We start from the raw sequence: 13,320 nt of genomic DNA on the forward strand, positions 1-13,320 counted from the left end.
TTCTCCCTTGATGTAAGTTCCCACACCCATCTCAGCCACTATGAATGTCCTTGAACAGTATGCATACCCGAAATGGGGTTGTTTTTCTCAAAAGAGGATCCAAAGTGGACGTAGTCTCTGGTAAGGACCTGAAGTGAGTAATTGAGTGCCAAATAAGGACCCAAACTCCAAATCTTATTCAGAGTCAGGGGTATTTTCGTCCAAGGATTTTTTTTCTTTTTCTTTATTCATTTTCACTTTCTTTTTGTTCTGTTTTTCTTTTTTACTTCTTTTTCACAACTGGTTGTCACTTCTATCGTCAATGATGGGATTGAACTTTAAACTTTGAACCCCCCCCAATAATCATATCACTGAGATTGCTCACACTAAGTAACTCTTTCCAGAAATCTTTCCAACGAACAGCCTATTCTTTCTGATTTGTTCCAGAAAATGAAGGTCTCAAGCCATTGTCAAGGTTTATGCCCATATGATAGTGTGCACGTTTCTGCTTTTGGGTCTCTTGCTTGGTGATTAACAATTTCACTCGAAAGAACAATTTCGTGCAGCAAGCGAACTGGGAAAAGGAGTCAAAAAAATCCTAAATCTATTGTATTGGTGCCAATTCAACCCTAAACCTTTTTTTGCTACCAATTCAGTCCTAGACATTTTACAGTTGTGCCAATTCAGTCATAAACCTTTTATTGATGCCAATTGAGTCCTAAACCTTTTAGATTGATACCAATTCGGTCCTAAGACTTTTTGCATTTGTACAAATTAAGTCAATCTGGTCAATTTTGACCCGAAATTGCTAACATGGACATCCATTATCCTACATGACACGGCCATTACTAATGTCGACATTTTTTAAATATTATTTAAATTATTTTAAATAAATTTTTAATATATATATGTTAAAAAAAATATAAAATATTAAAAAAATTCACATCAACACCAATTGTTCCACGTAAGATAACCGATGTCCACGTCGGTAATTTTTGATTAAAATTGATCGAATTGACTCAATTTGTACAAATGAAAATAGTTTTAGGATTGAATTGGCACCATTTCAAAAGATTTAGTACTTAATTGGCATCAATAAAATGTTTATGACTGAATTGGTACAACCGTAAAATGTTTAAAATTGAATTGACAGGTAAAAAAGGTTTAGGACTGAATTGGCATCAATACAATAGATTTAGGACTTTTTTAACACTTTTCTCCAAGCGACTGTTTCAACCTCAGCTATTGTTTTTGCCTCATCAATTTCAAGTTCAAGTTCTCCCCTTCTTGCATGGATTCGATCTTTTGAAGCTCATTCTCCTTTGCCCTGCCAGTGGCTTCTTGTAGTAATACCTAGTCTGGAGACAGCCACTCGCACTCTACACCTTCCTCTCCAATTGCTACATTGTCGCCATTGACAAGTCCTATTTGAGCCTTCGACCTCGTCGGCCACCGCCCTCGACTGAAGTCCCTACCATCTTCTTGGTCAGATGGATGTCGATCAAAGCCTCGAGTACGTGCGAGCCAAGATTGAAGATTTGGCAATTTGAGAAGGTGACGGGCAGTAAATAACTTCAATCTGGCTTCTTTTCACTGAGATCGACGAGAGCCCACATGACGACGGAAAGCTCACGAGCTCGCTGGGGGAGATTCGGGAATGAAAAAAAAAATCGATTTACTTTCATTTGGTATTTTTGGTTAAATTCTTTGATTCCTCGATACTCAATCAAATCCTCTTTTTTAACGATTGAATGAACCCATACAGTCCCATATTTAGTAATTCCCAAATTCTTTCTTCTATATCGAGGATCATGGAAATGAGCAAAAATACTATTTCTTCGTAAAATTTCATTTATTGGTAGGTTAATCGAGATACCTAGATGGGGCAGTGGAATGAGAAATCGATTTCTTCATTGTTTTGCCAAGAAATCGGAATTCTCGTGGAAAGTAGTAAGATATTTGAGATTAAAATGAACAATAGATATAATTCGATTAAGACGGAGGCCTGAGGAAGGTGAGAAAAAGAAGAAAAAAAGAAACAAAACAAAAGGGAAGTGAAAATGAAGAAAGAAAAAGCGAAATAAAGAAAAAATAGCCTTGGACTAAAATGCCCCTGGCTATGAATAAGATTGGGAGTTTGGGTCCTTATTGGAGACTCAGTTAGCCACTTTGGGTACTTATACGAGACAACGTCCACTTTGGATCCTCTTTTGAGAAAACAATCTCACTTCGGGTTATTATTTGAAAATTTTCCTTTCTTCGGAAATAAATGACATAAAATGTATAGAAAATGGATGCATAAAAAAAACAGAAATCCATGGCTTCTCTATGAGATCCATAATTAAAACTTAAAAATTCTCTGACATGCAACTTCAGTCACCACAAAGTGACCGCCACGGACCCAGCGCCCGCCGGGGCGTTTGCGAGCTTCACACAACCCGCTGGTGCCATGGGGAGGAAGCCGGCGGTGTGGTCGTCGCGCATTTGTTGCGGCCAAATGGGGCTGCGATAAGCCTCCCAGGCCGGACGATCCGGCTAATCAGAATTCGGCTGAACTCGGTTCCCCGTAACTTGATAAGCCCGTGGCGGAGATTATGGACAAGGGGCGAGAAGAAGCGACGGGGCCCCTTCGAAGGGTTAAATAGTGAAGAAATGCATATAATTTTGCACGTCAGTATCATATTCCCCAGAGGCTTCCAAAGATTCCCAATTGTACGAGAATTGAATTGTAAGAGGCGCAACATCTGAAAAAGCAAATCGTACATCAATGGTAGGCCAATTCAATGGGCGAGCCAAAGCCGATCGTATGATCTTTGTTCGGGTTTACCTATAAAATTAATTTCATAAAAAATTAAAAAAATTAGCCGCCGCCATGGTTATGGGGCGGAAACGGCACCTGGGGCGAACGTTCTCGCCCGCCGCCAAAGATTTGGCCGACCGCTGAGCTCGGGGGGTGATTTGAGAATAAGTTAGCCCCGCTGCAGAGGCTGATTTGAGATAATGTCCTAAATGAAGATTTTCCTCCAGAAAACGGCTCCACTTGAGGGGCCTATTTGCAATATTCCCAAAATATTGTTCATAGAAATGGGTCGGGCCTGAGTGGATATGGCGGGCTTGAGCGGGCCGACCCGGTATAACCGATTAAAATAAATTTACGTTTTTTTTTTCTTAACACCGGGGAAATAATAAAGCATTCGGGTTCTGGGATTGGTCATTTCCCCCTCGCTCTCCCGCCTTCTTCTGCCGCGCTCCAATTTGATTCCTCGGCGAGTTCTCGTTCCCTCCCGAAAATTACCGACGAGGAATTCTCCTTTCGATTCCCGAGAAAATCGGAACTCCCCTCCAACATCCAATTCCTCCAATTCTTTCTGCAATCGAGTAGGTCGGTCGGAGTCACTCGACCCGGCCACCGGCCGGACAGTTCTGTTAGGTTTCCGAGATGATTCAGTGTTGTCAATGGCGAACTACTGGTGTTTTGTTGGCGCTGCTTGTCGATTTGTTTCGCGCAACTTTTTATTGTTTTTTTTTTTCCTTTGGAAGTTAAGCCGTTCCTTCATGATGGTGATGTGCTGGGTTTTTTTTGCGCAGTTATAAGCTCCAGATGACGGTCCGTTTGACTCCGTTCCTGACGAGATCGCTGTTCTTCTCCTTCTTCATCTTCCTCGTGTTGTCTGTAACCAGGTAATTACAGCTATGGTTTTGTTTTCTTTTGCTGTCTGCTACTCTGATGTGCAATATCTGAAAGGTCGCTACCTCAAATCGATTGTATCAAGGTTAATGCTATACCTCGGGTGTAATAATGTCGGAAGAACTGCAATGGAAAAATGATGCAATAGGACATATTAGGACAATGCATCTTTCCTGACTTCCCACTTCATCAGAAACTGACCTACTATTGATGTGGCTGGCTTTTGTGCTTTTTATTCGGTCGAAGTTGCCGCACTATGAAGTAGGGTTTGGATAATTGAAATTCGGTGGTCGAAAGGAAAAAAGAATTATGAGAATTTCACAGCAGAAAATAATTGCTGTTTGTTTCTCAAATTGTGGGGCAAAATTGGTGTTTTGTGGGTTGTGATGACTTATAACTGCTCGAAGGCGTATAGGTCTTCTGGCGGTGAAGCACAAATTGAGAGAACATTGGCTATCATAAAACCAGACGGATTGTTCGGCAACCACACAGATGCTGTAAAGAAGATTATTTTGGAGTCTGGCTTCAGAATCTTGAAGGAAAAGATTGTTCAGTTAGATCAAGAAAGTGCAGCAAGCTTTTATGCTGAGCACTCCGCAAGGAGCTTCTTTCACAGCCTCGTCCAATACATGACTAGGTATATTACCTCCTGTCCTAATAGCGCAGTACTCATACTTGATATTATCATGCATATTGAAATTGTGACCTTCGTCTCCTGATTATGATCGTCTTGAACGGCACTGTTGGTGTTCAGTTTCTGCTAGTCCAGAAGCTGCTTCCTCAACTTTTGTTTGTATTCCTATAGGTATTACAAGCTTCCTTTTCTTGTGAAAAAAGCAAAACATGCCTGGACAAATTCACAGATAACATCTTCTAGGCTTGAATTATTTTTTTTTTTTCCGGTGGAAGGGTGACCCAGCTTGGGCACTTGTTTTCATTCTGGTTCTCATCTTCCTCCCATATGGATCATTTACTTGTTAACTCTTCATCTACCTTCGTTCTCCTTGCATGTGCACACCTAATAGTGTGCTTCTGTTAGTGGTCCAGTGTTGGTTATGGTTTTGGAAAGGGATGATGCTGTTTCTGGCTGGCGTACTTTGATTGGGCCAACAGATGCAATCAAAGCTAAAATCACTCACCCTCAAAGGTAATTAGAGCTATATAGCTTGCATCTAATTGGTTTTCTCTGTTAGGTCGTGTTGCTAATTTCTTTTCCTCCTTGAAGTTAAAAGTTTGGATTTATGAGCAAGTTTTCTAACCATTCTCAGATAGTTAACTTTCTGTCAAGTTGCTAGATGATTGTTTCTGCTTTGCTTACAGCATCAGAGCAATGTGTGGGACCGATGCTGAGAAGAATTGTGTTCACGGTTCCGATTCATCTCAATCAGCCCAACGAGAGATATCTTTTTTCTTTGACTCTATGCCTTCAGGTGAGCTTCTGTTCTTTTCAGAAAGCATATGCCTCTCTTAGATTCATTTCAGGGGGAAATATGGAGTCAACAAGTTAATGGCAATTGTACACATAGAACTTTGCCAAAATTGGAGAAGGGAAGGCTTGCCTTACACACGAATTCTTAAACTCGATAGTAAGAGTCATTTTCAGCTAAAGAAATTAAAATTTTGGATAAGCTCATAATCTTACTGTGAAATGAAAGGCCATAGTGGAAGATGGACTAGCACAGCAAATGATGGCTTTTCTTATCCTTAGCTATTGACGCATCTTTAACTGGAGAAGCATTGTAATTCTAATGAAGACAATGAACAGAATCATGACTTTTAACATTTATTCTACCTACAGGGCTGCAAGATATTGAACATGATGAACTGTAGCTGGAAAATGCAGAGTATCCCTTTGCACCTCTTAATCTCTGCTGTTGAATCCATATCAGACAGATTCCTTATCTTCTTGAGACTGGCACGGAGGATCATTTCTATAAAATTCTAGTTCTGTGTCGCTCAATTTATTGTTTTTGTTCAGCCACATTGACCTAGAGAAGCCCTCTATGTTTAGTTGTTGTCAGCTCAAAATATCTTTGTGTGTAGCTGAAGAGTACGAGCCTAAGTGTATCATTGGAGAAACAATAGTGGACCTGCTTAATCAGGTTTGCATCTCATGGCGTTTCAGGGATATTTACGTGATCATTACACACACCACAAACTACTTCTGGATTTCACCTGATATACATAGTCCAATCTTTATTCATTTAGTATGTGTCTGACTAGATTGTCCAGGATAGTTTGCATAACGTAGCACTCTTCCCTGGTTTTGTTCTTTGATGTGGTTTGTTACTTGTTGGGTACTCACGGCACACAGAAGATTCAGCTTCTATTTCTGTTATTTTGTTTGGGAAACCCACACTCTAGGTGAAGGGCTTCTGATTGCTGGCGGCCCAAGGTCTCTTGACAGGATAGTCTTTCTAGGATTAGCTGATTTGCAAAAAACACTGTGTTCAAACAACTAACAACTTTACGATGAAAAGAATACTCATCTAAAATTTGAAATGGTGCCTTCAAAATTAGGATTAGTAAGTATGATATGTTTTTTTTTTTTTAAAGTAGAATTCCAGTCATAGAAAAGATGTACACATGAAGGGTGAAAGAGAATGGATAAGAGAACTTGAGAAGAAATGAAAAGGACACCATTGCACAAAGATGAAGAAGAATTAGAGCATTTGACCCCAATTTGTATATGGGGCAATCGTGACATGCTTTGAGTTGATAGTAGGCTTTCAGTATAAAAAGCTAAAATGAGATAGGGGGCAGCTCCTTCCGGTCAAGTGTCAACAGTTCCTGTTTCCTTCCAGCCATTTGACCGAAGGATCTACTTTATTACCTCCTGGCTCTATGTCTTCAAGAGCTAAGTCCTTTTGGAGGATGTTGTGATAGATTCGGCTGATACTTTGCGCTTTGAATCTCGTATATCATTCATGCCGAGTGGGTGTGTATATTGTGCACATGGCATTGTGACTGTTTCTAGAGATAATATTTTATGACATCGATCCAAGCATAAGGATATAATTAAAAAAAAAATTGCTGCTACTGTCCTGGATTTGCCTCATTATCTGGCTGTCAACTTGCTGACCTGAAGAAGATTAAACAGAGGACAAACTGAAGGGACGATTGACTTAGAACTCTCCCTTTTTTTACCATAGGTAGGGTAGAGTTGCTTCTATCAAAGGTAGAATGTTCAAATCCGGATGTTGCCTGATGAAGAAAAAAATCTCTTACAACTGGCGCGGTTCTTTGTTCTTGGAGCAATGTTATGGTAGGATTCCTATATGTGGCAATAACTCACATCTCAGCGAAAAGAGAAGAACTAGACAGACTAAGAACTTAGAGAGCGCATTTCCTAACCTAGGTTAGGTTTGGAACGCTTTCCCTATTCATCATTCAGTTTGGTGACCTAAATCAAATATTTGCATGAGACGGCTTATCATTATTCATTATAATAAACATAAGCAAGTGTTCCACTTTGTTTCATTGACTGCTTCGTTTGGCCTCACCACATCTTCAAGTGTCTCTAAGTCATGTGGGAATTGGTTCCTTGTATCAATCCATGCAAAGGAATAGCTGAGGATGCCCTAATATTATATGGTGGAGCTGAGAGTACTGCTGAGATGTGTGCTCCAAATGGGAGCTTGAATACGTTTCCCCTGCCTTCTGGGATTTCATCTTATTCTGCTGTTGCAAATTCTTTACTGTGAAGAGAGCAGCTATTGTGAGCAGTGCCCTATCTTCCGATCACATCTAGTGATGAAGATGTGCTTTAGAAAAGGAATCAGAAACGTGCGTGCACTCATTGCATTTGGAGATTGGGGTACATGGCCTTGTGTCTGTCTTTGCTATTACTTTGATGAGATTGTAGCTTGACTCCAGGGCTAGTTCTGTAATATATGGAAGATTTGCTCGGGACACTTGGGTTGGGTGCTTTAATTAATGGAATGATCCAATGAAAGTCGAGCTAGTCAAATTCCAAGGTCCACCACTTTCCTGGAGGGTAGGCGTCCACATCACCCAATGTCTTAGTTTATTTTTGGTAAGACGTGTAACATTCCAGATATGGTAAGGCCGGGCTCATGGTTGCGATTAATAGCTTGGATTCTCCAACCTCTAGGCGCCTATTCGACGTGAACGCCCACATGGATCGCTTGAAATCTGGTAATATTTATTTTCCATTTTACCTTGGTGGTAGTGATTCTTCAGAATTCTCTTTCGGACTTTGGCCCTTTTGCATTTTCACACGCATCTCGAGGTGCCCCCTTTTTTTCATGATCTGTAGTGCTTCTAGGCTTCAGGGTGACGGGAGGAGTGACGATTTCCACCTAGATATATTTGAGGTTTTATCGACATTTCACTTTCCTTTAGTCGTACAGTTTTAGGTTAAGGCAAAGGCCTGGGATGTTGTGTTTCTGAACAAAGAACATCGAACAGCTATGCTCCATGGCCTTGAAGGGCGTTTCTTTTTTTTCTTCCCTCTTGATTTGCTTGAATTTGGTTAGGGAGCGACGCGAATCCATCCATACCACGCAATTCATTTTCTCCATTCATTCTTTTTTGCCCCCTCCATGGCAAACCACCATGGGAGGAGGCGGCTTTTATGCGGATGCAGGAGAGAGAAGGAGAAGTTTCGTACGTGGTCCAAGGCAGAGTACTTATGTCCACCAATGACCCCTTTTTCGGATTAATTAAAGATTAATCATGTGATCAGGGAACCTTTGTTAAATGTGACGGAGAAGTCTATGAGTGAAGTGTGTTTAGGTCAAAGTTAATCATCCTGGTAGGGGTGGAGATACTGTTTGTTAATGGCTTGATCCAATCCCGTTAAGAGATTTCTTGAAAACCTCGAGGGGCAACAATCATCTGAATTTATTTCGTCTTTTGATCGATGTGTAATTATTTTCGGGGGAGCCGGTATTTTGGCGGGCGGATAAAGAATGAACGTAATTCCCCAATAGAGGTGGTAGAAAGTCAACTGCAATCCCTTTGGTACACGTGTTGGTCCGACACGATATGGTAGGATTGATGGCGGCGTGACACGTAGCCAACTTTCCTGAAATGCGCAGTGTCTCGAAGTGGATAACGCAAATAAGAAAACGGGGGCATGCAAAGTATCATCTCTCTTTTTTTCCTGACAGGATAAAAAGAATAGATTAACCTTTTTTTTTGGGGGGGGGTTGGTCTTATTTTCATGTGAGTCTTGCGTCTTGCATCTAAAAATTGATGCTTTTCGGTGGGAATATGATCAGGGAATTTTCTAATAGTTCCCTCGTGATCGGGTTCATTTTCACTTGATTCTTTCTGTCGAAAAATTTGGCCGCAGACTATGTTATAGCTCTTTTAGCTTTTTGGAAATGAAGAAGTGCATCGGAGAATCGATCCCAAAATGGTCCAGATCCATTGCAGGTGAAGGCCAAGGACCTTCTCTGGTGCATTCGAGCCTTTAACCAAAGTCCCAAGTACAGGCAAGTTGACCACGATTTCTGATTATGCATCATCCTATCCAATTTCGATAAGCAAGTTGTCGAACCTCCTTTCTGTTGTCCTTTTTTTAATTTTATAAAGAATATAGCAAGTGGTTAACTGAAAAGCTTCTCCAGGGCATAATAAGTCTCAGATAACAAATCCTCTTTACTTAAAGAAAAATAGACAGTGAGGTTGGTCTATGTAGTTAGGCTATTAAGACTGTATTTGGAAAAAAGAAATTGAGAAATCTTGGCTCATAAACATGCTCAACACGAGAATATTTACTCAAGTGAAGGCGCGATTAGCGATTCCGATACCTCGCACTTTTGAGGAATTAAGTTCCAAACCCCTTTGCTTCCTTCTTGCCATCTCAAGTGTTCTATCGGGAGATTTCTTTCCCTTTCTTTTACTTTTAGGAAAGCATTCTTGATTAATAAGAAAATTTCACCTGAAAGAGGAGGGGGACGTTGTCCCTCAGGACCGGACCAATATTTAGGGCATCCCCTCGTGTCGCTCCCCTTATCGTTAGATTATAGAAGCTTTCGTGTATAGAGATTTGATATCACCTTCCTTTCTCTCCACTTCATGGGGGTGTCTTTGGATCTCTGCAATTCCCCCATGATCCGACGGCTGACATAGGCGCCACTCTTTGTGGCCCTTCTTAAGGGCTTGTTCCAGAAAAAAGCTTATTTAGACCCCCATGCTTGTACGCACACGCACACATTCACAGATGAACGTAGTAAAATAACAGAGGGAATGTTTTTGTGCTGATGGGAATGTGTGTATATTAGTTGTATTTTGCCTCAGATAGAGAGTCAGTCAGTCAGTCAGTCGCTCAGGTGTGTTCAGTTCAAAAGCTTCGTTGAAAAGATATATATGTTGAGTGGGAGAAAGCAAAGCTGCTTTTAGGAGCTCGAGCCCAGTGGGGGTAGCTAGCTCAGGGTGGCCATGAAATTCACCAAGGCTCCAAATCTTGAATCTGCACTCCCAAAGCTCAGTTCCCATTGGCCTTTAAGATCTGCTTTCTTCAGCACCTGGTTCTCAGTCTGTCAAGCAATCTCCCACTGAGTTTTTTCCTGCCACCCTTTCGTTTTTGTTTTTCCCCAAAAAACCGGTAATAATACGGCTTCCTACTCATACAAGAAGAGTGGAGCTTTGAGTTTTGCCTTACTGTTTCACTCAAAATGAAGGTAAATGTTGTGTGAGGTCATGTTGCTTGTGGCTTTGTTTGGGTATTCCAGTCCTCTAGGAGTTATGATTAGGAATTTTTGGTTGCAGCTTTTCAGTTGGGTGCAGAACAAGTTAAGTGGTGCAAAAGGGAATGCAAAACCAGAACCAGTTCCCTCCAATAGATGTAAGTGTTCATAGACTGTATCAGGTCAGCTCTTTTGGTTTCTTAGTGTCATGGTCAACTCTGTCATGTAAATGCCCTGCTTCATAATGGCCAGGAATATGTACTGTCTTGCTTCATAAGGTATCAAAAGAGATCTTCTGGTTCTGGCTATTTGAGCCTCTTCTTTTGTCTGCCATCTAGCCTGCTGTCTAGAATAGTTGCTTTGTGCTTTACGCAAGCGTGCACAGGTGCGGATAGAGAGATTATCGGCCTCACATTTTTACTTTTGGATCAATCATTTTAGTTCTCGAAAATATTCCTAAAGATTGGGGTCTATGAATAAGATCTATCTGAATGGAGCATAATGTCCTCCCAAATGATCAGAGGTTGCCTAGAAGTTCCTTTTGAACATGCCAAAATGCACTTTTCTTGGTGATGATTACTAGCAGCATTGAAATAAAACGTTAAACACAAAATTCTACTTGAATTCATAGATTCGAAGAGTACAATCTGAACAGGCAAGATGGTACCTGATGATTTTTGTCCATTCACTTTGTGTAGAAGATTTTTGGGCTCCATAGCAAGTGTTTTCAAGTGTTGGCTGTGGTCTTAATTTATCATTTGCGTTCTTTTTCTCAACAGTGGTTTAATAAATATGCACGGCAATCTGATCATCTATAATCGACATAACTAGAGTTTTGATCAGTGAGCTTACTTCTACACTCGGATCAAGTTTTAAATTAGTTTGGTACTTTGTTGTACAGATCCTCATGTGAAACAAGAACCAAGAGAAGAATTCAGCGACTGGCCACAGGGATTGCTGGCAATTGGAACTTTTGGGAAGAGTGATCTGGGAGAAAACCAGGAAAGCCAAAACAATCTTCAGGAAATTAACCACGAAAGCCAAAACAATCTTCAGGAAAATCAGTCTTCCTCGCCCGATTTATCAGACTTCACCTCTGAAGAAGTGGGGAAGTTACAGAAAGCTTTGACCAAACTCTTGTCCCGTAAACCGTCCACTAAAGTTGAAAGAGAAACCACGGATCTGCCACTGGACAGGTTCCTAAACTGCCCATCAAGCTTGGAGGTCGACAGGCGGATTAGTAGCTCCTTGTGCAGCGAGCCAGGGGATAGGGAGGAGGACATTGAGCGGACTATAAGTATTATCATTGGTAAATGCAAGGAGATTTGTGCAGATAATAGCAAGAAAGCAATAGGGAAAAAGTCCATTTCGTTCCTTCTTAAGAAGATGTTCGTTTGCAGAAGCGGATTTGCACCGGGGCCTAGCTTGAGAGACCCGCTCCCCGAGTCAAGAATGGAGAAGGTACAGAGAAAACACACGAGTTAGATCATATCAATTGTTAGATTATTTGATTTAAACCATGATCATGGTGGAAAGATCGACGGGTCAAGAAGTGCATAGTTGGAGTGCCAATCTACTTTGGTTCATCTTCCGGAGATCTTGAAACCTCTGTATTGATCAGAAGTGTAGACAGGATGACTGCATGAATAAACTTGCTGATCCGGATTACGGATTAAGCTACCTAGCACCTAAAATTGGCAAATTGTGCACACATATGGACCATAAAAGGAAACTAATGCCTATAACTTTTCCACTTCTAGATGACAAAATCTCAGCTATGGAATTTTCTTTTTTCCCATTTGGTGTGACTTGTCACCTTCATGCTTCTTCCTAGCAGCTTCTGAGGACATTGCTTCGCAAGAAAATGTACCCGCAAAATACTTCTCGGGCATCGTCAATGAAGAGGTGCTTAGAGGACAAGCCGATCTCGAGAGCGGAGAAAGAAAAGCAGGAGGAAGCAGATGAAGGCTCTAAATGGGACAAGACAGATTCTGAATGTAAGTTCATTCTGGTATCATCCCAACTTCGCCTAACGAATCTAACTCACTGAAAACATCATAACAACTTGCATTCAAATCACGCTTCCCCTTCATTGCAGATATTGTCCTGGAGATTTGATCTACTTGCCATCTGCTACAGAAATACTCTACAGGGTGATAAAACTAATTTCGATTGCTTTCGGATGAGTAATCTTTTGCATCTCTTACTTCTCCGCCCTCAAATAACACAACTCTTGGCACGACCGAAACATATTATGCAGATTCATTTTTCATTACTCGGTTTTTGCGGCTCATATTCATTAGCTGGAACCTCGGACATGGAGCAGCTGTTGATATATCTTTGAAACGAAGTGGTCAATAAGTTCATCTGAGGATCTAAGTAGGTTCATGTGAAGGACCAGAAAAGAGTTGCTTTCAATTTGTTGGCCTGTGCCAAATTCCAAAATTTTCCCCCTGTTTTTTTCATGGTTGTGTCTGTTGATCAGTCTCAGCCCATGTTAATGGTCACATCTCCTGGATTATCTGTAATGCATATTCTGGAAAAGCTGGACACAATCCACAATTTCCCATCTTTCTCACTGTATTTTGTTCTCTCTTGACCATTTATCCTCTTTGTAAAGTCTGTAAAATAGTAAGAATACTCAAATAATCTACTTGAAAGTTCTTCTTCAAGAGGGGAAAGGAGTAAAGAGAACAAATATCACATCAAATGGTTGGTATGGAGTACAGAGGATTGGATTAGAATTTTCTTATTGATGTCTTTGGGGCCTTAGGCAATAAGCAATTCAAGCACATTGATGTGGATTAAGCACCCGCTCGATCGATCTTATGACTAACTCCAGATAATATCTTGTGGACTAATTTGTGCTAAAAATTCTGTATCGAAAATTCAAATTTACTTAAAAGTCTTGAACTGGGTTGGAAAAAATAGGTGGAAGTTGTTTTAGTATCTTGATTCCACCAATGTGAAAATTATACCTGAAGACTTGGAATC

General features: G+C 40.8%; 2 protein-coding genes across 3 annotated transcripts; both read left to right on the plus strand.

Moving 5' to 3' along the window:
• Positions 1–3,218: 3,218 nt before the first annotated feature.
• On the plus strand, positions 3,219–5,870 carry LOC115737966 (probable nucleoside diphosphate kinase 5). 2 transcript variants are annotated; one of them, XM_048284647.1, is made up of 6 exons: positions 3,219–3,449; positions 3,568–3,660; positions 4,083–4,304; positions 4,707–4,814; positions 4,988–5,097; positions 5,466–5,870. In XM_048284647.1, exons 1-6 carry the CDS (start codon positions 3,436–3,438, stop codon positions 5,495–5,497), a joined length of 579 nt encoding a protein of 192 aa, XP_048140604.1. In that variant the 5' UTR covers positions 3,219–3,435; the 3' UTR covers positions 5,498–5,870. The 2 variants fall into 2 exon arrangements, with proteins under 2 accessions (XP_048140604.1, XP_030526281.1); XM_030670421.2 differs by having other exon boundaries at positions 3,219–3,438.
• Positions 5,871–9,592: 3,722 nt separating this feature from the next.
• LOC115737965 (protein NEGATIVE GRAVITROPIC RESPONSE OF ROOTS) lies at positions 9,593–12,895 on the plus strand. Its single transcript, XM_030670419.2, has 6 exons — positions 9,593–10,320; positions 10,409–10,484; positions 11,228–11,787; positions 12,164–12,323; positions 12,425–12,479; positions 12,587–12,895. Exons 1-5 carry the CDS (start codon positions 10,315–10,317, stop codon positions 12,442–12,444), a joined length of 822 nt encoding a protein of 273 aa, XP_030526279.1. The 5' UTR covers positions 9,593–10,314; the 3' UTR covers positions 12,445–12,479; positions 12,587–12,895.
• Positions 12,896–13,320: the final 425 nt, after the last annotated feature.

Source organism: Rhodamnia argentea, chromosome 8 (assembly GCF_020921035.1).
Source record: "Rhodamnia argentea isolate NSW1041297 chromosome 8, ASM2092103v1, whole genome shotgun sequence".
In the NCBI taxonomy this organism is placed as follows: Eukaryota; Viridiplantae; Streptophyta; class Magnoliopsida; order Myrtales; family Myrtaceae; genus Rhodamnia; species Rhodamnia argentea.